The sequence below is a fragment of the Scyliorhinus canicula genome, chromosome 4 (genome assembly GCF_902713615.1).
Source record: "Scyliorhinus canicula chromosome 4, sScyCan1.1, whole genome shotgun sequence".
NCBI lineage: Eukaryota > Metazoa > Chordata > Chondrichthyes > Carcharhiniformes > Scyliorhinidae > Scyliorhinus > Scyliorhinus canicula.
This window is the reverse complement of record NC_052149.1, coordinates 137,792,458-137,819,337: the sequence shown is the minus strand read 5'-3', so window position 1 is coordinate 137,819,337 and position 26,880 is coordinate 137,792,458. Positions and strand designations below refer to the sequence as shown.

The 26,880-nt window shown below is 49.1% G+C and overlaps 1 protein-coding gene across 2 annotated transcripts in view; it reads left to right on the top strand.

Moving 5' to 3' along the window:
• Positions 1 to 26,880, top strand: part of LOC119965033 (fibroblast growth factor 18-like) — a 113,446-nt gene that overhangs the window by 80,072 nt on the left and 6,494 nt on the right. For both annotated transcript variants that reach the window (XM_038795244.1, XM_038795243.1), the window contains exon 4: positions 13,341 to 13,447. In XM_038795244.1, coding sequence (XP_038651172.1) covers positions 13,341 to 13,447 — 107 coding nt within the window. The remainder of the gene's footprint in view (positions 1 to 13,340; positions 13,448 to 26,880) is intronic.

Here is a 26,880-nt window from a genome sequence, read left to right as displayed (position 1 = left end):
CCACCAACCTCTGGGTAAAAAAGTTTTTCCTCACATACCCTCTAAACCCAATGGGCCGAATGGCTTCCTTTTGCACTGTAGATTCTATGATTCTATAAACCTTCTGCCACATAACTTAAACCTCTGCTCCCTAGTATCTTTTTGTCTACTCTAGCTGTGCCCCTCATAATTTTATACATCTCAATCATGTCCCCCCTCAGTGTTCTCTGCTCCAAGGAGAACAATCCGACTCTATCCAATCTCTCTTCATAACTAAAACTTTCCAGCCCAGGCAACATCCTGGTAAATCTCCTCTGGATCCTTTCCAATGCTATCACATTCCTCCTATAATGTGGATTTCAGACCTGCACACACTACTCTAGCTGTGGACTAACTAATGTTTTATACTGTTCCAGCATAACCTCCCTGCTCTTAAAAGCTATGCCTGGGCTAATAAAGGAAAGTATATCATATGCCTTCTGAACCACTCCACCTCCTCTGTTACCTTAAAGGACCGGTGTACATGCACACCAAGATCTTGGTGTGTTTCCCTGGGTTCTGCCGTTTATTATGTATTCCATAAGATCATAAGGCCATAAGCGCCGAGGACCCGGGTTCGATCCTGGCTCTGGTTCACTGTCCGTGTGGAGTTTGCACATTCTCCCCATGTCTGTGTGGGTCTCACTCCCACAACCCAAAGATGTGCAGGGTAGGTGAATTGGCCATGCTAAATTGCCCCTTAATTGGAAAAAATTGAATTGGGTAATCTAAATTTATTTTAAAAAAAGAAAAAAAGACCATAAGATATAGGAACAAAATTAGGCCATTTGGCCCATCGATTCTGCTTCGCCATTTAATCATGGCTGAAAAGTTCCTCATCTCCATTCTCCTCATCCCCTCATCTCCATATTAATCAAGAAGTTCCCTTGTTAATCAAAAACACCAGATTTGTGCTTGAGTTGCTGTTACCTACAGGGCTACAGACCAAGAGCTGGCTGGTGAAATCAGACATAATAGTAATTTCTCAGAAGTTCAGAACTAGGAGCAGGGGTAGGCAATTTAGCCTCTCAGACCTGCTCCACCGTTCAATACTATCATCACTCATCATATTGTGGCCTCAATTCCACGTCCTGCCCATTCTCCTTAATCCTTCAACCCATTACTAATTAAAAATCTGTCTAACTCTCCTTAAATTTACTCACTGTCCCAGCATCCACCACACTCTGGGGTAATAAATTCCACAGATTCATGACCCTTTGGGAGAAGTAGTTTCTCCTCAACTCTGTTTTAAATTCGCTATTCCTTATAATGAAACTATGACCTCTCATTCTAGAATGGCCCTCAAGAGGAAGCATCTGCTCCACGTCTACTTCATACCTACATTTTATCATTTTATATACCTCAATTTCACCTCCCCTCATTCTTCTAAACTCGAGGGGCATGGGCCCAAACTGCTCAATTTCCCTTCATACGATAAACCCCTCGGGCGGGATTCTCCCGTACCCGGCGGGGCAGGGGGTCCCGGCGGGACGGAGTGGCGTGAACCCCTCCGGTGTCTGGCCACCCCAAAGGTGCGGAATCCTCTGCACCTTCAGGGGCTAGGCCCGCCCCGGAGTGGTTTGCGCCCCGCTGGCCTGCATGGAAGGCCTTTGGCGCCGTGTCAGCCAGGGCCGAAGGGACTCCGCCAGCCGGCGTGGGTCCGTGTATGCGCGGGTGCGTCAGCGGCTGCTGACGTCATCCCCGTGCATGTGCGGGTGGGGGGTTCACCTTCGCGCCGACCATCGCAGAGGACCACAGAGCCGGCGCGTAGGAAAAGATCACGAGCCAGGCCACCGTGGTGGCACCCCCTGGGGCCAGATCGCCCCCCCTCCCCAGGACCCCAGAGCCCGCCCGCGCCACCAGGTACCACCGGTAAGGGACCTACTCCAATTTACGCCGGCATGACCTGCATAGAACGGGCAGGACTTTGGCCCATCGCAGGTCGGAGAATCGCCGGGGGGGCCCTGCGAGCGGCCGCTGACTGACGCGATTCCCGCCCCCGCCGAATCTCCGGCGCCAGAGAACTCGGCGGCCGGCGGGGGCGGGATTCACGCCGCCCCCCTCCGGCAATTCTCCGACCCGGCGGGGGGGTCGGAGAATCCCGCCGCTCATCTCTGGAATCAATCCAGTGAGCCTCCTCTGAACTGTCTCCAATGCCCTCAGATAAGGGGACTAAAACTGTCCCCAACCTTTCTATGCAATTCCTTTAGCTATAAATGCCAACCTTCCATTTGCTTTCTTTATTACCAGCTGTACCTGAATGCTAGCTTTCTGCGACTCATACACAAGGACACACAGATCCCTCTGCACCGGAGTACCCCAAACTCTCTCCCCATTTAGATCATAAGTGGTCTTCCCATTTTTCCGGCCAAAATGCATGACCTCACACATATCCACGTTAAACTCCATCTGCCCCATTTTAGGCACACTCTCGTAACCTATCTATATCCATCTGTAAAGTTCTTATTTCCTAATTGCAACTTACTGACCCACCTATTTTTGTGTTGTCTGCAAATTTGGCTATAGAACCCTCTATCCCTGTATCCAAGTCGTTAATATAGATTGTAAATAGTTGGGGCCCAAAGCTGAACCCTGTGGCACCCCACCAGTTGCACCTTGCCACCCAGAAAAAGACCCATTTATCCCAACTCTTTGTCTTATGTCCGTCAGCCAGTCTTCTATCCAAGCTAATAAGTTATCCCTAAACCCATGTGATCTAACCTTGTGCATTAACTTTCTGTGCGGCACCTTATCAAAAGCCTTCCAGAAGTCCAGATATACTACATCCATAGGATTCCCATTATCTACTTTGTTTGTTACATCTTCGAAGAACTCAAGCAAATTAGTCAAACATGATTTGCCCTTCATAAAACCATGCTAACTTCCCTTGCCTTGTTTGTCCTGCCCAAGTGTAACACCTCATACTTATCTGGATTGATTTCATTTTTCATTGATCAGCCAATCTGACCAACCCATCTATATTCTCCTGTAATTGAAGGCTATCCTCCTCATTAATTACCACCCAACCAATTTTCATATTATTCGCAAATTTACTGATCAACCCTCCTACATTCATATCTAAATAATTTATATAAACCACAAACAACAATGGCCCCAACACTGATCCCTGCGGAACCCCACTGGACACAGGCTTCCAGTCAGAAAAACACCCCTTGACCATCACACTCTTCTTCTTGCCTCTCAACCAATTTTGGATCTAATTTGTCAAATTTCCTTGGATCCCTTGGGTTCTTACCTTCGCTATCAGTCTCCTCTGTGGGACTTTATCAAAAGCCTTGCTGAAATCCAAGTAGACTATATCAAATTAATTTCCCTGAACTTCACACCTGGTCACCTCTTCGAAAAATGCAATCAAGTTGGTCAGACATGACCTCCCCTTAACAAAACCATGCTGCCCTGTTCTTGATTAATCCCTGACTTTCCAAATGTAGATTAATTCTGTCTCTTAGAATTACTTCCAATAGTTTCTCCACTACTGAGGTTAGACTGACTGGCCTGTAGTTTCCTGGTTTATCCCTTCCTCCCTTCTTGAATAATACCACATTGACTATCCTTCAGCCTTCCAGCACCTCTTCTGTGGCTAGCGATGAATTGAAAATTATTGCCAACACCCCTGTTGTTTCCTCCCTTGCCTCACTCAACAGCCTGGGACACATTTTATCTGGCCCTGGAGTTTTGTCTACTTTAAAGCCTGCCAGACCCATCAGAACCTCCTCTCTCTCTATGTTAATCTCTTTAATTTTATCACAGTCCTTCTCCCTGATTCCTATACCCTCAGTGTCCCTCTCATGAGTGAACTGACAGAGTAACAGTATAACATCCCAAATTTAACAGCCTCTCCCACTACCCTGAGAACTCAATGGTTATGGGTGTGGTTCACCCTCATGAATGGCTCACGAGATTCAACGGCCTCGTCATGTCACCAAGCTGAGCGTGACGAGGCAGGTAAATTACGCCCATATTTTGGTTCATATCTTTGTGTGTGAACATGGATGCAATTTTTCGCCACGTTAATAACTAATCTACTGTATTGTCTATGGACTATCAGACAGTATTCTCAGGACCTAAAACATATGATGCCAACTTTATCCATTAATACGAATGCTTATTCTTGTACAAAATTGTGCATTGTTGACCCATGTTGGGCAGCAAAATGTGAAGAATTTGTCTAGGTTTGGACATTGTATTAAGGAGCTCGAGGATTTGGTACCAAATCCAAAGTCTGAAGTTTTTTTGAGCATGATGTAGTAGTAAAGATGTTGAAATACAAGCAAACAGTTATAGAAAGCAAATTACCGTAGATGCTGAAATAGAAAATACTGGACAATCTCAGCAGGTCTGGAGACTGAACAGAGATAACATTTCGAGTCTGGATAATTCTTTGTCAGAGCTGGAGAGACCTGGGAATAGAGTCAGATTTGTACTGTTGTGGGGGGGAGTGAAGCGGTGGGGCTGGATAGGGGGACAGCAATAGGTGGAGATTGACAACGATATTGTGGGCAGAAAAACAAAGGGAATGTGAATGGGATGGCTAAGAAGGATGCTGACAGTGGCACATAAAGAGATCAGAATGTGTCAATGGCAGAACAAAGGTGAGCAGTGTGTCAAAGGGCAATTGGGAACAGGGAGATGGCCAAAGTGGGATGGGGTGAGGGGAGAGGGAACAATTTCATGGGAAAAACAGATCAATTAAAGAAATGAAAATAAATTGATACAAATAAAAATGAGGTGAAGGGGGGAGGGGAAAGTTCAGTTTGAAGCTGTTGAACTCAGTGTTAAGTCCAGAAGGCTAATTGGAAGATAAGATGCTCTTCCTTTAGTTTGTACTGAGCTTCTTTGGAACATTGCAGCAGGCCAGGAAGGACATGTGGACATGAGAGCAGGATGGTGTGTTGAAATGTCAAGTGACTGGAGGATTTGGTCCTGCTTGCGGACAGACCAAAGGTGTTTTGCAAAGCGGTCACCCAGTCTGCGTTGTCTCTCTCGTGTAGAGTACACTGCATTGGGAGTAGTAAATGCAATAGACCAGATTGAAGGAGGTGCACATGAAGCGCTGCCTCACTTGAGAACATTATTGAACAAGATACTCTGATCCAACAGGCAAGGCTTGACATTAGCAAGGTTCTAAGGTTAACAATCTTGAATGTCTTGATGGTACCAATTGAGTGGTCCAGTCCAACATCAAGAATAGTCATGATGTGGAGATGCGTTGGACTGGGGTGAGCACAGTAAGAAGTCTTACAACACCAGGTAAAGGTCCAAGGAGCAGTGCTCCTCGAAAGCTAGTGTTTGAAACAAACATGTTGGACTTTAACCTGGTGTTGTAAGACTTCTTACTGTGATCTAGAATAGTCTAATATCGATTCTCAAAGTCTTTATAGAAATTCTAAACACTCTTGAGACTCAGTGAGCAATACACACACTAAAAACCTCACATCAATCATTTTCTTCGCTACTTGGCTAGCAACAGGTTGTTTTACTCTTTCATTCCAGATAGCGCACAGTGTCTGAGACCACAGACCATCCTATAAATATGAGATAACGATGGAGGCATAAAGTTTCTGCAGAGGTCCTAATTGATGCACCATCAATTGAACTCGAGTCGTGAAGTAGTTCCAAACAACAGGCTTTAATACACTAGATGTGTGCCTGGCAGTAGACGTACAGAGAAAGGTCGACTGCCAGCCTGTACGAGTTCTTATACCCCGCCTCATAGGCGGAGCTACCAACCTCTCAGCCAATCAGTGAGTAGTCACATGACTAGCCTCAGCCAATTGGCAGAGAGGCACATGACGTGCCTGAGCCATTGGGCAGAGCGTCTTCTGCACCAATGGCAGCATGGTTCTAAAAGTACCGTAATCTCCCTAGTCATGCTACCACGCTAATAATAACAGGGGCAGGTATTTAGAGCCTTGTCTCACCTCTAGTAAAACCTGGAATTGGATAGATTGGGGTCAGGTTTCATAGTTTTAAAATTATAACATCTAACCAAACCCAAAACACCAATTGCTGGGTGTTATAAGTACTCCCAGGGTATCTCATTGCTCGTTATTTATCAAGGTGCAAAGTCTAACCAGGTTTTAGACAATCTTTTAGCTGAAGAATCACTGCTGTTAACAGAAGACACAAGACAGCATTCTTTAGAAAGCCTGAAAAATGATTATTTTGCAATATATATCAAGAGCTGTGAGATTTATCCTACTACAATCTATGTAGCAAATGTGTGTGATATATCTCAGTGTAATCTATATGACAGAGCTGTGAGATATCCCACTGTATTTGATGTAGAAATAAAATGTATGATAAAGCTCAGTTCAATATTTATAAGAGACCTGTGTGATAAATTCCATTTAGAATAGAATCACAGAATCCCTAGTGCAGAAGGAGGCCATTCAGCCAATCGGTCTGCACCGACACTCCGATAGAGCACCCCACCAAGACCCAATCCCCTGCTCTATCCCCATAACCCCACCCAACCTTTGGACATAAGGTGCAGTTTAGCATGGCCAATCCACCTAACCTGCACATCTTTGGCCTGTGGGAGGAAACTGGAGCGCCTGAAGGAAACCCACGCAGACATGATGTAGAATTTACAAACTCCACACAGACAGTCACCCAAGATCAGAATTGAACCCGGGTCCCTGGTGCTGTGAGGTAGCAGTGCTCACCACTGTACCACCATACTATCCATTACTAATCTAAATATGGCGTATCGGTGCGCAATTTATTCAACATAACTATATGCAATATATCAAATAGTAAAGTACATAACAGACTTAGATGCAATGGAATACAGTGTAATCAGGCAGTTTCAAAGTGGGGGTCGCGACCCATGGCTTTTAAAAATGCCGGCTACGAGCAGCTTTAAAAATGACGGCCGCGACTGGCTAAAGAAATGCGGGCGCACTGCGCATGCGTGCCCGCTCATCAGTGTGCATGCCCGGAGCCCAGGGAGAAACACCGCCTCCTTCTGACGTCAGCACGCTGACCCAGGAGAAGATTTTTTTTAAATTTAATTCAGTCATCCTGCATCTGTCTTGAATATGCTCAATGGCTGAGCCTCTCTATGATAGTGAGTTTTAGAGATTAAAAAGATTCACAATAGTTTGAGTGAAGTAATTCCTCTACATCTATGTCTAAAATCGTCGCATTGTAATTTGCAGACTATGTCCCCAGACTGTAAACCACCCATCTGAGGAAAACTTACATTCTGAATCTGCTCTGTAGAGTCCTGAGAGAATAATGCCTGTTCAATGAGGTAATTTCTCATTCTTCGCTACTCTAGACTACAGAATATAAACCCAGGCTCACCTCTCGCATTAAAGGTGAGAAAATGGTGGGTCTCGAAGATCAGCCGGCGTAAGTCGCGAAGGTCAGTCAGCGTTGGTCGCGAAGGTTGGCCAAAATGGGTGGCGAGGTCAGTCGGCAGCGTGGGTCCCGAAGGCTAGTCGGTTGGTAAAAATGGGTCCTGGGCAAAAAGTTTGAAAAATACTTGTGTAATGTATATAATCGCAATGTGGATTATATACCGCTATGTAATCTGTATAGAACAGAACTGGGTGTGGTGTGAAAGTCACTATTGCCCAAAAGGCTGCTCTCCCCTTTTGAGAGAGAGAGGGTGACTGATTGGTGGTGATATAGCTCAAAGGTCACCACTCCTCAGACGAGGGGCAAGGTTGAGAATAAATAAATAACCTCAGGCGGTACCGGTTTGAACCCACGCTCTCTGTCACGAATCAGAAGCCCAGCCAACTGAACTAATCAGCCCCTGGGCATTGTAAATCCCACAACAGAAAAGGAAGAATGGACATGGAAAATCAGGGAGAGCACAGAACTGATGAAGAGAGTCTTGAGAGGAGGGGACAAGGGGAAAGCTCCAATCGTCTTTGACACTCAGTTGTACTCTATTAAATTAATTAAAACTCTCTGGCCTGTCTATTCGTCAAAGCTGAATTTCATTGAATCGATTCATTTGCAGACCAAGTTTTATTTAAAAAATGTATTTAGCTGTTGGGCATTGATTGAGATTGAAGCCGGTTTGAAAAGTTCAATAGACCACAAAGAAGCATTCAGTGAAATGATTTAATTATTTTGTGAGAGGATATATTTTAGTTTTTTTTTAATGAATAGCTTCATTAATTTTTAGAATATTTAAAGAATTGGGAAACACCTTTGTGCTAGTGACAGGAGGACTCAATGAGCAAGGAATGCGGAATGGAGTGGTCCATTGCTCCATCTGCTGTTGGAAAACTTACAAGGTAAATAATGCTGTAAGCATTCTCAACTTCAAATCTCGGGCGTGATTCAGCGGCCTCTTCGCGGCTGACTTAGTGACGGGATGAGGCCGTTTAATCTTGAGAGAAGCCTCTCGCGAGATTTGCAATACTTGAAATGCCTTGCGAGATTTAACAAAATTTCACAAGTCGTTGTGATCTGGATCTCTAGCTCACTGGGCATGATCCTGATCTGCATATTTAAATGAGCCATTAGGCTCATTTAAATATCACTCCACGGGATTCTCTGGCTGCCTGGACTTAACGGCTGCGCCTGGGAGGCATCGCCAGGGTGAAGTTTAGAACTGGTTTCCACAAATGTGGACAAGTCGTAATGGCACTTGGGCCTTTAGAGACCCTGGGCAGGGTGGCACGCTGGCACTCCCTACAGCACTTGGGCACCTTGGCACTGTCAGCTTGGCATCCTGGAAGTGTGAGAGGGTGTTCCCAGTGATCTCCCTGAGGTTAAGGGGGAGGGGTCAAAAAGGAGGAGTGTGCTGAAACGGGATGGGAAAGATTTGGGCAGCCTTCCAAAATGACATCCCAATCTGGGACGAGCCTTTCCTGCTGGGACGGCAGCAGGAAATGACTAGGTATGGTGTTGAGGGCCAGGATTTAGAGAACCCCAAAGCGTATCATGGAGTTCACCTGACCCACAACTTTTAATAGATCATGGTATGGGGAGAACACGCCCCACTCTACAGGTGTGGTACAGCAGAAATGGAAAAGTATTTTTTTAATACAAAACAATGTTTATTCTATGAATTGAAGTGTACCTTTTTAAAACATACAGTGGAACAACCATTAATTCAAATACAACCCCCAAAGAATACAACACCAAGTAATCCATAAGCTGTCCTTTTAACATCCAGAAGACTTAAGAAACACTTTTTAACAGAAGCACATTAGGGTTACATTCACTACTGAAAACATTTATATTCTGAATTTTCCAAATGATCAAGAGATAGTCTTTTGATGGCAGAGAGAACAGCACTACATCTGCTTGGTCTGGCTTCAGCTCCAACACTGAAAACGAAACTAAAACACACCCTGCAGCAAACAGCCTAAAATGAAAGTAAGAGGCTGACAGACAGCCCAGCTCCACCCACACTCTGACATTACTGCAGTAATATGAGTAGCCAAACATTTCTTAAAGTGACATTCTCAGGGGCTGGTTTAGCTCACTCAGCTAAATCGCTGGCTTTTAAAGCAGACCAAGCAGGCCAGCAGCACGGTTTGATTCCCGTACCAGCCTCCCCGGACAGGCGCTGGAATGTGGCGACTAGGGGCTTTTCACAGTAACTTCATTGAAGCCTACTTGTGACAATAAGCGATTTTCATTTCATTCATGACAGTGGCCTCAGCAGAGAGAAACTTCCCAAGGCCAAAACAAATGGTAAAGTGCCGTTGAATAGTGAGGTGTTTGTCGGCACTGCAGTCACCAAGAAACACACCCAAAAATGGGCAGTTTTTTTTCATCAAATTGTGCGACATAATTGTGCAGTTGTAGATTACACTCAATTTGATTGTCTTCAGTAAAATCCCTGACTCAGCAAAATTGACTGAACCGAATGTGCCCTAGTCGGCGGGGGTAGGGGTAGGGGGTAAAGGATGAGGATGGCATTGCGGGTAATAACTAGAGTTGGGCCTACTTATCCCCAGAAAATATGCAGAGGCAGCCACAAGAACTGCCAGGTGTGGAGATGGCATGTGAAAAATGTTGGCTTCTGTGTTCTGAAAGAAAATACAAAACAGCCCTCTCGGCTTCACATAGATAGAATTTACAGTGCAGAAGGAGGCCATTTGGCCCATCAAGTCTGCACCGGCTCTTGGAAAGAGCACCCTACCCAACCCCATACCTCCACCCTATCCCCATAACCCAGTAACCCCACCTAACACTAAGGGCAATTTGGACCTTAAGGGCAATTTAGTCTGGCCAATTCACCTAACCTGCACATCTTTGGACTGTGGGAGGAAACCGGAGCACCCGGAGGAAACCCACGCACACACGGGGAGAACATGCAGACTCCACACAGACTTCACCCCTCACACCCTCTCACACCAAACACTCCCCATGCCCCATCCATTCCAACACATCTCACCTCATGCTCCCCCACATCTATGGCTCCTCATAAATCTCCATGTCAACCTATGCTCCTCTATACATCACTCATAACCCATTTTAACACCTATACCAACTTAATGTCTACTCATGTTAACCCATTTCCACACTCATCACCCTTTGACCACACATGCCCGATACCAACTCACCAGTATCTGTCACGGGCGAACCACAGGGCCCATTTTGAGGTTAAATAAGTGTCTGTTGCAGATTTTATGAATTCAAGTGATCTGTTTTAATTGTTAAAATTGTTAACTGAAATTGTTAAATTTAAATTCATTCAACTACTCAATCCGCCATAAAACAAACATTGCATTTCAGTGCCTGATCCCTTGTAAAAGTAAGTATTTGTAATGACGGCCCCATTTCAAAGATTTTATAATCACTTGATACTGCCAATCAAACTGTGAACTGACATACATCCCACTGTGACAATGATAGGATGTGAAATCAATCATGCAGTACAATACTAAAACAATAGCCCTCAGGCGTCTGTTAACAGACACAGTGAAATAGCAAGCACAGATTTTATTTTTAAAATTCTAACTTCTTTTTAATTTAAAGTACATAATATTGAAATGCCAATAAATGTAACCGTTCCAATGAGATTCAAATGCCTTGACAACTTTAAAGTTCCAATGAGTTTATCCACATTTGACACACATTCATCTTTACATTTAACAATCCCAAAAGACATCTGACGTCACCCAATGGGTGACTGACCTCTCCCAAAGTTGTCCCCGAACCTATTCAAAATGGTACCATACCTCTCCAAAGAACTCTAGTAAGTTTAGAACTCTTGAAAAGTGTAAATCCTGCAAGTGATTTTTTTTACGTTCTGTAAGAGCCCTTCATCTTTATTCCCATATTTCCCCTTTCTTTTATTTTGCCATTATTATTTTTGGTAGATGGATGATAATTGGGCATGTATGTTTAAGTCAAGTAGCAGAATTCAGAAGTTACGGGAGAGAACACTCTTCTAATTCCTGCTGGTTTTAACAGGAGGTCTCAGACCTTTCAGCACCAGAGAGAGAGATGGGGTGGGACTCAGTTTGATTGATTGTCTGATGACAAATAAATTGGCCCAAGAAGTAATACTCTGCCAAGTAACATGTGGTGATTGGATCCTATCCCACTGGAATGATTTGCAGAAGCTCAGTTCTGATCCTGGCAGCACAGAGACAAGGCCCTGCTACTCTCTCTCCTCTGTGTTTCCCCCAGAAAAGTTATTTGCTGTATTTCTGAACTTGCAGAGAACCTGAATGAATCCATCTACAGGAAAACCATTACTGGCTGCAAACAAAGACCAGAACCTGCTATCTCCCTCCAGAAAGACCTGTGAGTGCAGTATTTTTGAAACTGCAGAGACCAGAATGAACCCACAATACAACAACAAACTGAAAACAAGGTTTGAAGAGGAGTAAGGTGCTGGAAACCACATTCTCAAACAAAGACTCTTTTTTTCCTTTTACTTATGATTTTTTTTTACCCCTTTCTTCCCCTCCGTGTTTGTTAGTCTTGTGTGTGTGCGTGTAGAGGGTGGGAAGAAAGTTAGTGGGGAATTAGTTAATAGTTGGCCAGTTTATTTGCTGAATATTTAATTGTAGTCTATGTTATAAATAAACAATAATTGTGTTTCCATTTACAAACCTGGTGACTGTAATTATTGGGCAGCGAAGGGCCAAAGAATTTGAATATTTTACTAAGAGTTATTCGTTAATTCACTTATGTTGTGACTCCGTGTCAAGTGGGGCTGGAATTTACCGCGCACTAGCCCAGGATATCATAACACATTCCACTAGCGAATGTTTGAAGGCAGCTCAATTTTAATATGTGAAGTTGCCTCGATAACCATGGATGTGCAAAGTACAGTTTGCTCCTTTACCCCTGAGTGGGTACTGGGTTTGGAGGTAGAATTTTTGGAATCGGGTTTCAGGCACCATTCTGCCTAGTCTGGAGACCCTCCTCATTGTTAGGAAGATTCAGGCCAGTGAATCTGCTGGTTTGCACACTGAGAGTGACACAGTTGTACACGTGAACATTAAATAAGTGAGACGGCTGTTATACATGTACATTGATATATTAAAAAGAAATTGCAATTAAGGGGCAGTTTTTGCGTGGCCAATCCACCCACCCTGAACATCTTTGGGTAGTAGGGGTGAGACCTATGCAGACACAGGGAGAATACATGTACATTGATATGGTGAATCTACTGATATGGTTGAACTTAGGTTCATAGAGCTTTCGTCATATGAGCTCCCACCTCCAGTTACATGACCAAGCAGTAGAAATATTTTCTTCAGTCTGAATATTTTATCATTAATAATTGAAATATTCAAAGAAAATGAGAAAAGAAGCTTCTTTTCAAAGTGTCTAAGATAGGGTAGTTGTGCACTGATACAGTGAGTCGATAGGTGTAGTTCTTCTATTGTAACAGGGCGATCATTACACTTTCAATTCCAGATTTTATTTTCAAATTTCACCATCTACCATGGGTTACCCTGCGTCTCTGGATTACTAGTCTAGTGAAAATACCACTGCATCACTGTCTCCCCACTGCGAGGTCAGGTACAATGAGACAGTGTACAGGAAGCTTTACTCTGTAACTAACCCCGTAACCCCGTGTTGTACCTGTCCTTGGAACGTTTGATGGGGACAGAGGAGAGGGAGCTTTACTCTGTATCAAACTCTCTGCTGTATCTGTCCTGAGAGTGTTTGATGGGGACAGAGCATTACAGGTGGGATATTTCACATTGCCACTTTGAATGTTATCTCTGACAGGATTTGGATGACTGTATTATTAGCTCAACCTGGTGTCTCAGGGCTTCTATACCAATAACTGGAGATTTAGCAATCTAATGTGAAATTTCAGCTGTCTTAATGTTTCTCTCTTCTTACTTTCCAAGCCCAGCTCTTAGTGGAAACAGACACATTTGGCAGCCAAGTCAGGATCAAGGGGAAGGAGACAGACCATTATCTGTGTATGAACAAGAGGGGAAAACTGGTGGGCAAGGTAAGTGTGATCTCTGTTTTAATTTACCTCTCTCTGAATTCCACTCTCTGCTCTATCCACTAAAATCCCATTTACACCACAGTTGTGCATCTGGACTGAACCAGATTTCTCAGCAAAATGCATGTTCCTGTTGAACCAAGTCCAGGTCGAACCATAAACTGACCTTCACCCCTATCCCTTTAAGTAGTATTGTACTATTCTAGATCTCTATCCTATAACTCTCGATTTAGCTCTATTACTCTCTTTGCTTTTGATGCGACCATCAATTCACACGAAACCAGGAGTAGAAGTAAACTGTGGCTTTAATCAAGTAGAACAGTGCCTGCCTGCGACTGATCTGTTAGTGGGAGCTGCCTACAGGGCGACTGCTCTTTATACCTCCCCTCAAGGGGTGGAGTCAGGGGCGGAGCCCACACAGGCCCCAATATGCTACATTATAGGTAATACTCCTATGGTCCATAGGTGGAGCCAATATGGGCAACAGCGTAATACAGATAAGCACATGGTGAATTGTTACAGAAATACATTCACCAAATTTACCCCGTTAAAAAAATGAAGTCCGGTGGGGGTGACGGGTTCATAAATTCAGCCTGTCCGGCGCACGGATTGTGCGCTGTGATCGTCGAAGCTCTGGTATCGCCGCTGGCCCGGGCGTCGAACTCGTCCGTGCTGGCATCGGTAGTGAAGTCGCCGGTGCGGGTACAGACGTGGACTCTGGAAGCATGTCTTCTGTAGCTTCATTGCTGTGGGTTGTGAAGGGAGAATGGCAGGCGGGAGGGGGTGGGGATGCCACGTAGGGGCGGGGACGCTGGTCAGCGTAGGTTGGGCGGGGTAAGATGGGGTGGCGGTGGTAGTGGAACTTGCGGGTGCCAGGTCCCGGAGGGAGACCGTATCCTGTCGGCCGTCGGGGTGTTCGATCTATGCGTACTGGGGGTTGGAGTGTAGGAGCTGGACCCTCTTGACCAGAAGGTCGGATTTGTGGCTCCTGACGTGCTTGCAAAGCAGGAAGGGCCCCGGTGTCTTCAGCCAGGGCAGAAGCGAGGCCCCTGAGGTGGCTTTCCTGGGGAAAACAAATAGGCGGTCATGAGGGGTCTCATTTGTGGCCGTGCAAAGTAGGGACCTCATAGAGTGGAGTGTGTTGGGGAGCACCTCCTGCCATTGGGAGACCGGGTGATTCCTAGACCGTAGGGCCAGAAAGATGGTCTTCCAGACTGTCGCGTTCTCCCTCTCCACCTGCCTGTTTCCCCTGGGGTTATAACTGGTAGTCCTGCTCGAGGCGATGCTTTTGCAGAGCAGGTACTGACGCAGTTCGTCGCTTATGAACAACGAGCCCCAGTCACCGTGGACGTACGTGGGGAAACCAAACAGGGTGAAGACACTATGTAGGGCTTTAATAACGGTGGCTGCGGTCATGTCGGGGTAATGGATTGCAAAGGGGAAGCGGGAGAACTCGTTGATTATGTTGAGGAAATATGTGTTGCGGTTGTTGGAGGGGAGGGGCCCTTTGAAGTCGATGCTGAGGCACTCATAGGGCCGGGATGCCTTTACCAGGTGGGCCTTATCCGATCGATAGAAGTGCGGCTTGCACTCCGTGCAGATTTGGCAGTCCCTGGTCATGGCCCTGACCTCCTCCGTGGAGTAGGGCAGGTTGCGGGCCTTGATGTAGTGGAAAAGCGGGGTGACCCCCGGGTGGCAGAGGTTGCCGGAGGAAGTGGAAGAGGTGGCCGTCTGCCTCAAAAGCCGTGTAGTGGCAGTCCTCTGGGCGGATTGGGAGCTGGTGGTACCCAGACTTCTGATCCACCGTGGAGAACACCCGGTAGTGCGCGATCTGATTAATCATGTCCGCTATCCGGGGGAGGGGGTACGCATCGAGATGCGTGTCCCGTATGGTTTGGCTGTAGTCTACAACCATCCGGTTCTTTTCCCCGGTCCTGACGACCACCATCTGAGCTCTCCAGGGGCTATTGCTGGCCTCGATAATTCCCTCCCGCAAGAGTCGCTGGACCTCGGGCCTGATAAAAGTCCTGTCCTGGAAGGTGTACCGCCTCCTTCTGGTGGCGACTGGTTTGCAGTCGGCGGTGAGATTTGCGAAGAGTGGGAGAGGGTCGACCTTTAGGGTCGCGAGGCTACATACAGTGAGTGGGGGTAGGGGCCCGCCGAACTTCAGGGTGAGGCTCCTGAGGTTACATTGGAAATCCAGTCCCAATAGAAGAGGAGCGCAGAGGTCGGGGAGTAAATATAATTTAAAATTGGCGGACTCGGCGCCCTGCATTGCGAGGGTTACGGTAGTGCACCCTCGGACCTGCACCGAGTGCAACCTGGAGGCGAGGGAGATAGTTTGATGCGCCGGGAAGATTGGGAGCGAGCAGCGTCTTACCAATATCCGGATGAATGAAGCTCTCTGTGCTCCCGGAGTTGAAGAGGCAGGGCGTTTCGTGTCCGTTTACCCGGATGGTCATCATAGAGCTCTGGAGGTGTTTGGGTCGCGACTGGTCCAGGGTGACCGCGCTGAGCTGTGGGTAGCCGGCGTGGTCGAAGGTGCTGGGGCGGTCCCAAGATGGCAAGATCCCAAGTTGGTTGCACGTGTTGGGCGGCATTGCAGATGCTGGCCAAGATGGTGGCCCCCGTGTGTCGCACATATTGTGCGGGCTTGGAGATGGCTGCCGCCACGGACAGCACAAGGCCGATGACGCGTCCGGCGGGTGCGGAGCCGGCAGACACGCTGCCACACTGCGGGATCTGTGGGCCTGTGAGTCTGAGGGTCGGGCCTGTGATTTAGAGTTTTTGGACCTGGCCAGGCAAACTTTAGCAAAATGTCTTTTTCTCCCGCAATCACAGCAGTTCGCGTTCCGGGCCGGGCAGTGTTGCCTGGAGTGTTGAGGCTGGCCGCAGAAATAATAGGGTAGCCCCCCATGGTGGGCGGGCAGCCGCGCGGCACAGGCCTGGGGTATTCTTTGATTGGGGGTCCACGAGGGGGGTCGCGTGATCGGACGGGAACGCGTTAAGGCTTCAGAACGCTACTTCCAGCGAGGAGGCTAATTTTACCGTCTCTTCCCGGTCTAGGGCATCTTTTTCAAGTAGGCGCTGTCTCACGTAGTTGGACCTGAGTCCAGCCACGTAGGTGTCCCGGATGGTGAGGTCCATATGTTGAGTGGCCGTAACGGCCTGGTAATTGCAGCTTCGTGCAAGGATTTTGAGGTCACGTCGGTACTCTTCCAGCAATTCCCCGGGACGCTGGCGGCGAGTGGTGAGGAGGTGCTGCGCGTATACCTCGTTCACGGCCGTCTGCATAGGTGGAGGCTTCCTCGAGTTAAACAGAGATTCGATGGCTCACCCGTGCGTGGAGGAGACTCAGCTTCTGTTCGTCGGAGGTGGAAGGCGAGGAGCAGGCGGCGAGGTAGGCCTTGAAACAGCGGAGCCAGTGCGAAAAAATCTCTTTCGCCTCCTCGGCCTGTGGATCGAGTTCCAGTGGGTCAGGTTTGAGGGCCAATTCCATAGTGGCATTGTAGTTGATTAAATTGATGTGACCATCAATTCACATGAAACCAGGAGTAGAAGTAAACTGTGGCTTTAATCAACTAGAACAGTGCCTGCCTGCGACTGCTCTGCTACTGAGAGCCGCCTACAGGGAGACTGCTCTTTATACCTCCCCTCAAGGGGTGGAGTCAGGGGCGGAGCCCACACAGGTCCCAGCATGCAACATTATAGGTAATACCATACAATGGTCCATAGGTGGAGTCCATATGGACAACAGCGTAATACAGATAAGCACATGGTGAATTGTTGCAGTAATACCTTCACCACAGCTTTATAACTCTAGCTCTCTGCTTTGCAACACCTAGTCTCTGCTCTGTAACGCCGGGCCTCTGCTCTGTAACTCTGGTTCTCTTCTCTGTAACCCCAGGTCTCTGCTCTGTAATGCTGGGTCTCTGCTCTGTTAATCTGGTATTCTGCTCTGCAACTCCTGGCCTCTCCTCTGTAACTCTGGGCCTCTGCTCTGTAACTCTGGCCCTCTGCTCTGTATCTCTGGGCCTCTGCTCTGTCACTCTGAGCCTCTGCCCTGTAACACTGGGACTCTGCTCTAACGCTGGGTCTATGCTCTGCAACTGCTGTGTAACTTTGGGACTCTGCTCTGTAACCCTTAGTCTCTGCTCTGTTACCCTGGGTCTCTGCTCTTTAATTCTGCATCATTGCTCTGTAACATCTGGTCTCTGCTCTGTAACTCTGCATCTCTTCTCTGTAACTCTGGGACTCTGCACTGTAACGCCGGGCCTATGCTCTGTAACTCTGGTTTCTGCTCTGCAACTCTGCTCTGTAACTCCAGACCTCTGCTTTGTGACCAGGCCTCTGCTCTGTATCTCTGGGCCTCTGCTCGATAACGCCGGGCCTCTGCTCTGTTACTCCGGGTCTCTGGTCTGTAACACTGGGTCTCTAGTTTATAACACCGTGCCCCTGCTCTGTAACTCTGGGCCTCTGGTCTGTAACGCTGGGTCTCTGCTCTGTAATGCCGAGCCTCTGCTCTGCAACTCTGGGATTCTGAACTGTAACTCTGGGTCTCAGCTCTGTAACTCTGGGACTCTGCTTTGTAATACCACATCTCTGCTCTGTAGCGCCAGGCCGCTGCTCTGCAACTGCTCTGTAACCCTGGGTCTCTGCTCTGTAGCCCCGGACCACTGCTCTGTAATGCCGGGCATTTGCTCTGTAACATCGGGTCTCTGCTCTGCAATTCTGCTCTGTAACGCAGGAATTCTGCACTGCAACTCTGGGCTTATGTTCTGTAACTCTGGGACTCTGCTCTGTAACTCTGGGCCTCTGCTCTGTAACTCTGGGACTCTCCTCTGTAACTCTGCTCTGTAACTCTGGGCTTCTGCTCTGTAACTGTTGGCCTCTGCTGTAACCCTGGGCCTCTGCTCTGTAACGCCGGGTCTTTGCTCTGTAATGCCGGGCCTTTGCTCTGTAACGTCGGGACTCTGCTCTGTAATTCTGCTCTGCAACTCTGGGCTTCTGCCCTGTAACTCTGGGTCTCAGCTCTGTAACTCTGGGACTCTGCTCGGTAACTCCAGGCCTCTGCTTTGTTACGCTGAGCCTCTGCTCAATGACTCTGGGCCTCTGATCTGTAACGCCGGGTCCCTGCTCCGTAATGCCGGGCCTCTGCTCTGTAACGCCAGGCCGCTGCTCTGCAACTGCTCTGTAACCCTGGGCCTCTGCTCTGTAACCCTGGGCCTCTGCTCTGTAATCTGGGACTCTCCTCTGTAACTCTACTCTAACTCTGGGACTCTCCTCTGTAACTCTGGGCCTCTGCTCTGTAACCCTGGGCCTCTGCTCTGTAATGCCGGGCATTTGCTCTGTAACACCGGGCATTTGCTCTGTAACATCGGGTCTCTGCTCTGTAACTCCGGGCTTCTGCTCTAATTCTAGGCGTCTGCTCTGTAACCCTGGGCCTCAGCTCTGTAATTCTGGGCCTCTGCTCTGTAACTCTGGGACTCTGCTCTGTAGTCTGGGCGTCTGCTCTGTAACTCTGGACCTCTGCTCTGTAACCCTGGGACTCTGCGTGCAGGAGTTCATAGTCTCTGGATTAAAAGTCTCAATCTCTGTTTTGCTGTCCAGCAACATCAGCATCATATTGTGAGCAACAAATCCATATTCATAGGAGTAATGAGACATGGTCAAAGATGGGGTAAGGGAACTGAGATATTGATTAAAAAAGAAAAGGAAGACTTGCAATTACAGAGCAACTTGCATGACCACAGGTTATCCCAAAGGACTTGACAGCCAATTAAATAGTTTCAAAATGTATTCACTGTTGTGAAGGCAGGAAATGTAGCAGCCAATTAGTGTACAACAAGTTTCCTTAAACAGGAATTGTATAATAACCAGACAATCTGTTTTTGAGAAGTTGTTGTGATTAATATTGACCAGGACACCTCCCCTGCTCATCCTGAATATTGCCATGGATTCCTGCACATCACCTTAGGAGGGTCTACCTGGTTTAGCATCTCATCCAAAAGGCAGCACTTGCTCAGTATGGCACTGGAGTTTCATCTTCTATTTTCTTGCGCAAGTCCTGAAATGGGACTTGAACCAACAACCTCCGACGCAAGAGTGTGACCAATTAAGCAACATCTGACACAGTTAGGTCAGATATGATTCACTCAAATGGTGAAACAGTTTCGAGGAGCTACATTGATTCTTCATGGAAAGTCATGGGGCAGGATTCTCCGTTGGCCGACGCCGAAATCGGGAATGCATTTGGGCAGAGAATAGGTTCTGACTCCGAAATTGCGGCAGGCGCTAATTTGACACCAAATGGCAATTCTCCGGCACCTCGACAGCGTTCCGGAACGCATGTACAGTAAACACCATTTGCATATCATTCGAGGGCCCGACACGGCATTCTCTGGGGCCTACATGATTTTCCGCCTCCGATGGGCCAAATTCCCGACGGCGCTATTCACTTGTGCTTTTAAAAATCGTGAAACCGACATTGTGGCTGATGAGGGAGAGAGGAGGGAGGATGCAGCGAAGAGTGACTGTGGGCTGCCGGGCCGGACACCAGCCAGGTTGGCTGGGATGGGGGGGACACCTGCTAGGGCCGGGGGAGTGACGGTAAGAACAGGCTGAGTGGCCGGGGTGACCCCCACAATGGACTGGGGCAGTGCCCAGGCACAGACCGAAAATTACCATGGTCTGAAAGGCAGTCATCGTGCTGTGCACCCACCCTGGCCCTGCAAAGTGACACAGGCCATATGGGTGCCCCTCCCCACCCTCTGCCAGACCCCCCCCACATGGCCCCAACCCCCAGGCAGCCCACCCAGGGCAACGCCCACAGTAACCCCTATGGGGGCATAGGGCAGGGGCTGCGGAGTGTACCCCTGGCAAAAGGCAGTGCTAGCTGACAGTACCCCTGGCATTTGGGACAGGCGCAAGAGGCCCCACAGTACAAGCCACCGACGGGGCCAAGGGTGCCGGGAAGGGGGGGGGGAAACATGTGGGGGCAGAGCCCACAGTGCCAACCAGGCCCACCATATAACCCGGTGAACCTGGCAGGGCACGTTGGTTCTCACCATGCTAATATGTCAGCCTTTCACCCCCTGCAGACAATGGATATTGGAACTCAACCAGCAATGGTGGCCTTGCTGCTGGTTGCCGTGGCCCTGGGGATGCCTTGTGGCTATATGAGCTGGTGTCGTTTGAGGAGGAGGAGGAAGCTGTCGCAGCAGAGCGTGTAACAGCGAAGCGTGCCACAGAAGAACAGGTGGCAGCCGCCCAGGATGGAGAGCCAGCCGCCCAACAGGCCTCGGTGGAGGAGGTGCCAAGGAGGCGCAACATGAGGCCTCGTGTGTACTGGCACCACCTGTCATTTAAAGACTTGCCGGACTGGGCATGTCGTCGAAGACTCCGACTGAGTAGAGAGACAATGCGATATATCTGCCAGATGATGGAACACCTGATGCCTGGACCGCTCGGAAGGGGCCCTCCAGTATGATGCTGAGAGGCACACCCGCATTGTGGTGGCCTGCTACATCCTACACATCACACAGCAGAGGGACGACGTGCTGGAGGAGGAGGTGGAATACCAGGCCTCATCCGACAAGGAGGATGCGGGGGAGGGCGAGGACATGGGGCCCAGGCAGACACGGGAGGACCAACGCGCCCTGGATGCTCTGATCGCCTCAAGGTCCACCAACTGGGGGGGGGGGGGGGGGGGGTACTGGCCAGGGGCACGTATGCCGCATCCCATCCCCATAACCCCTCACTCCCCGCCCGGCCACCCCCTCACCTGCAACCAGTTCCGTGAGACATACGTGCCGCACTACGGGGTCTGGGCCCTGGGTTGGCAGTAACAGTGGGTCTGGTCCATGAGATAGGGGATGATGATGAGCTCTGGTCTCCACATCATCTGACAATGTCTGACTCATGCCCACGGTAGCACTTTCCACCGTCCATCTGGGTGATCCCTGCATGCGAGCTGGCCATTCCATCACACGGTGCCATTGATTCCCTGGGGAGATGGTGGTGGGGATGGTCGGGGGGGCAGGAGAGGGACGGGGGAGGGGAGCCTGGGCCATCCACAACGTCTGCACATTACCCCCCTTCTCCTCTGGCAAGCCCAGACCAGCCTATTCCTCACACCCATCTGACAGGGCACCGAGGCAGGTTGTAACAGTGATAACAGGTGTTTGATGTGAACAAATATTTACAGATTTATGCCATAGTCCCTATAACTGTGCCCTGCACCCTTGCCAACTTAACTAGTGTCGAACTTTCAGGCTCTACGGACCCTAACGCTATGTCTAGGTGGTTTCACAGATGGTACAGCAGGAGTAGAGGTAGCCTGCTGTGATTCCTGCCATGTGACCTGGCTCCCCGTTGACGGGCGTCTTCTGGGGCTACTGGGCCTGGATGAGTCTGGCTGCTGCTGGGACATCCCGGGTGTCGTGGTGCTGCCCTGTTCTGCCCGCTGCCCACCAAATGCACCAGGGATGCAGCAGGAGTCACTGGCACAGACCCCATCACGTCCTACCTCGGGGGGCCGGATGGCCCCTGGGCTACACCATGCGAGGGGTGCGAGTGGAGCAATTCCGTGAGGCTCTCCCGCCACCTGGCGCTGCCAGTCCTGGAGGCCGGCTCTAGTCTCCACCAGGGTCTTCACACTTGCAGCCATGGAGCACAGGGAGTGGACCATCTATGTCTGGGACTGTGCCACATCACCTATTGACTGTGCCACCATCTTCTGGGCCTGTGTCACATCAGCCAGTGACTGCGCTATCTCCCTCTAGGACTGGGCCACCACCCTCTGTGGCGGTGCCATGTCAGCCAGCGCCTGGGCAATGCCGCTGACATGATTGGACCACGCTGAGGAGCGCCGCTGCGATGTCCAGTTGGCTCGGGGACATGTTTGCCTGTGAGGCAGCAACCCTGCCCTGGGCCTCGGCCAGTGCTTGCACAGAATGCCCCAGGCCTTGGACATGCTGATCCATAGCTAAAGCTGTCGCCCGCAAGGCCTCCACGGTGAACGCCACCCATGTGATGTTGCCCTGGGTGGCGCACGTGGTCGGCATCACCTCCTACTCCTGCACGCGGCTGGACACCTCCCTCTAGCTGCACATGCAAGTGCTGGGTTCTCACTGACAACTCTTTGTAATAATAATAATCTTTATCGTCACAAGTCGTCTTACATTAACACTGCAATGACGTTATTGTGAAAATCCCCTAGTTGCCACATTCCAGCGCCAGTTCGGGTACACAGAGGAAGAATTCAGAATGTCCAATTCACCGAACAGCACATCTTTCGGGACTTGTGGGAGGAAATCGGAGCACCCGGAGGAAACTCACGCAGACACGGGGAGAACGTGCAGACTCCACCACAGACAGTGACCCAAGCCGGGAATCGAACCTGGGGCCCTGGAGCTGTGAAGCAACAGTGTTAACCACTATGCTACCATGCTGTCCCTGGCTCTGAGACTGCTTATCAATGTTTGCTAGGACTGTCCGTTTGGGACTGCCCATTCTAGAAGCCCAAAACTCATCTGGACGGCAGCTAATGGTCGGCCTGCCGTCCGACTGTCCGGCCCCTCAGACACTCCTAGATCCACCTGCTGTCCCAGGTCAACTGTATGGTGAGCACCAGAGTGTCCCAGGAGCCTGTTCACTGAAGTGCCCAACCACCATCTCGGATGGTGGAGGGTGTTAGAGATAGCTGTGACAGGAAATCATTGTCATCACAGGGGCAGCAGGGTAGCATGGTGGTTAGCATAAATGCTTCACAGCTCCAGGGTCCCAGGTTCGATTCCCGGCTGGGTCACTGTCTGTGTGGAGTTTGCATGTCCTCCCCCTGTGTGCGTGGGTTTCCTCCGGGTGCTCCGGTTTCCTCCCACAGTCCAAAGATGTGCGGGTTAGGTGGATTGGCCATGCTAAATTGCCCGTAGTGTCCTAATAAAAGTAAGGTTAAGGGGGGGGGGGGTTGTTGGGTTACGGGTATAGGGTGGATACGTGGGTTTGAGTAGGGTGATCATGGCTCGGCACAACATTGAGGGCCGAAGGGCCTGTTCTGTGCTGTTCTATGTTCTATCCTCCGACTTGTGTTCCGGGGTCTCCTGAGACTCGGGCAGAGGGCTAGTGTCTGAGCTGCTCTCAGAGTCGCTGCTTGGCTCACTGGGGGGCCCCGGCAGTGGCCTGGCTGGTGGAGGGGCACACCAGATGGACCCGCCCCATCACCAGCAGGTCCTGCAAGACACATGACAAGAGGCATGATTAGACTGCGAGCCGGGGAGTGGTGAGGGTGGTGTAGGGTGCGGGTGGTGTTGGGATGGTGTGGGGATGAATGTGATGTGGGAGAGGGGGGGGTAGCGTTGACACACCTGTCATAGGGAAGCGCAACTAAGTGGCCTCAATTCCTCGCCCATGGCCGAACTCCGCCTCGATGACCACCCTTTCCTCTGGGCAGCCAATCAGGTCCAGGGCCTTCTGCTCAGTCACAGTGAGAGGCCGCAGGTCTGGTGGTCCCCCTCCACTTTTCTCCTGGTCCCGGGGTTGTGTGGGTAGTGTGTGGTAGACAGTCTGACGCATGCAGCCTGGGGATGGGCAGCTGGTGGCCACAGTGGCCAGGACACCTGGCCATGGCGGCCGGTACGGATGCCGGTATATGGTGTCGGATGGGGGTTTGCCCGCCCTCCAGGTGGGGGGGTGGGGTTACGGGTGTGTGGGACGGGGAGACTGCCAGGCTGCCTGCTCACCCTGAGGATGTCATGCAGTTTTTTGCGGTACTGCTGGCTGGTCCGGACGAGTGCCCACGGCGCTGACCGCCTCTGCCCAGCTACGCCAAAAGGCTGGCAGTCTCCTTCCTGGGCTGGGGTACAGGGTAATACTCCTCTCCTCCACGATGTCCAGGAGGGTCTCCAGCTCTGTGTCCATGAACTTTGGGGTTGCTCTCTTTGCTGCCATCTTGTTGGCTGCGATGCTGTGTGTGGGGAGTGAAGTGTGTATATGCAGCCTGTCAGCCTCCTGAGTGTCAATCACGAAACTGACGAATCTGGAACCGTTTCTCAGTAGAATGGATTGTGTTCCACATGGCACAGGTGCTAGCCCCTTAACAGTAGGGAATCGGTCCAGGTATGGCACCAATTTTGCTATCGTGGAACTCCACAAATTCTGCATCGGTGTCAACACTTAGTCTTAGAAACAGAGAATCCTGCCCATGGTGTTTTTTTAATTTTGGGAAAGTGGTGTACAGCTGTGTTTTTCAAATTTTTTTTCTGGGATCCACTTTTACCAACGGGCCACCTTCGGGACCCACACCGGCCAACCTTCACTACCTACGCCAACTAAGCTTCACGACCCATGACATCCGAACTCCAAACTATTATGGCCTAACTTTAATGCCTGGGGACTGCTTGTTCCTCACAATCTCACTTGTTTTGTCATTCAATGTTACAGTTCTGCAAGGGACTTCAAGCTGATGATTTATGTTCATGCTGCATCCATTGAAAAAAACTCAAGAGATTTGTCCTGGAACTCGCCATGCTTAGTTTTCAAATGCTTTTGAAGTTTTGCGAGTTTTAAGCTTTAATTTTCCAGTACTTCGCTGCATATAACTCACATGGGCTTTGCACCCTGATTTGCATTGCCACGATTATAAAGATTATAAAGCCAAACCTCAAGAAATCCTATTTATACTGTTTTGTTCCTGATTTCAGCTTTTTCTTAATGGGTTGTTCATCAGAGACGCTGGAGCTCACACGAGCACTGCTTTGTCCTGCCCTGTACTCTCCTGATAAGCTCTGTCCAGCAGATTCAGTTGTGAGATCCTGTCCTGTTTGTGTCTCTGGTCCTCTCTTCCTTATTACAAACTAACCATCTGTAACCAAGAAGTTGGATGAGGGCAGTGTAGTCGACATTGTCTACATGGACTTTAGCAAGGCCTTTGACAAGATACCACGTGGTAGGTTGTTGCAAAAGCTTAAATCTCATGGAATCCAGGGTGAGACAGCCAATTGGATACAAAATTGGCTTGGCGACCGAAGCCAAAGGAGGTTGTGGAGGGTTGCTTTTCAACTGGAGGCCTGTGATCAGCGGTGTGCCTCAAGGATTGGTGCTGGGTCCACTATTAATGATTAGGATGAGAATGTAGGAGGCATGGTTAGTAAGTTTGCAGATGACACAAAGATTGGTGGCATAGTGGATAGTGAAGAAGGTTATATATAAGATTGCAACAGGATCTTGATCAATTGGGCCAGTGGGCCGATGAATGGCAGATGGAGTTTAATTTGGATAAATGTGAGGTGATGCATTTTGTTATATCAAATCAGAGCAGGACCTACTCAGTTAATGGTAGGGAGTTGTGGAGAGTTACAGAACAAAGAGATCTAGGGGTACAGGTTCATAGCTCCTTGCAGGTGGACAGGATGGTGAAGAAAGCATTCAGCATGCTAGGTTTTATTGGTCAGAATATTGAATACAGGAGTTGGGATGTCTTGTTGAAGTCGTACAAGACATTTTGTAAGACCACACATGGAATACTGTGTTCAGTTCTGGCCACCCTATTATAGGAAGTATATTGTTAAACAATAAAGAGTGCACAAGAGATTTACGAGGATGCTACCAGGACTTGATGGTCTGAGTTATTAGGAGAGGCTGGATAGGCTGGGACTTTTCCCCCCTGGACCTAGGAGGCTTAGGGGTGATCTTATAGAGGTCTATTAAATAACGAGGAACAAGAGCAGCACGGTGGCACAGTGGTTAGCATTGCTGCCTACGCCGCTGAGGACCCGGGTTCGAATCCCGGCCCTGGGTCACTGTCTGTGTGGAGTTTGCACGTTCTCCCCGTGTCGGCGTGGGTTTCGCCCCCACAACCCAAAGACGTGCAGGTTAGGTGAATTGGCCACGCTAAATTGCCCCTTAATTGGAAAAAATAACTGGGTACTCCAAATTTATTTTAAAAAAATAACGAGGAACATAGATTAAGTAGATAGTCAACATTTGTTCCCAAAGGTAGAGTCTAGAACTAGAGGGCATAGTTTTAAGGTGAGAGGGAAGAGATACAGAAGAGACCAGAGGGGAAAGCTTTTCACACAGAGAGTAGTGAGCATCTGGAACTGGCTGCCAGAGGCAGTGGTAGAGGCGGGTACAATTTGGACAAGTTGGGCCGAAGGGCCTGTTTCCATCGTGTAAGCATCTATTACTCTATCTTCACACAATACTTGCTTGCTGGCAGCTACAAAATGGAGGAATCTCTCCTCCTCTGGGGTGTGTGACCTGCTCTCTGCTGCCGCTAGACTCAGTAATGGTGACCATGAAACCATTGTCAATTGTTGTAAAAACCCATCTGGTTCACACATGTCCTTTAGGGAAGGAAATTTGTCGTCCTTACCAGATTGGTCTACATGTGACTCCAGGCCCACAGCAATGTGGTTGACTCTTAACTGTCCTGTGAA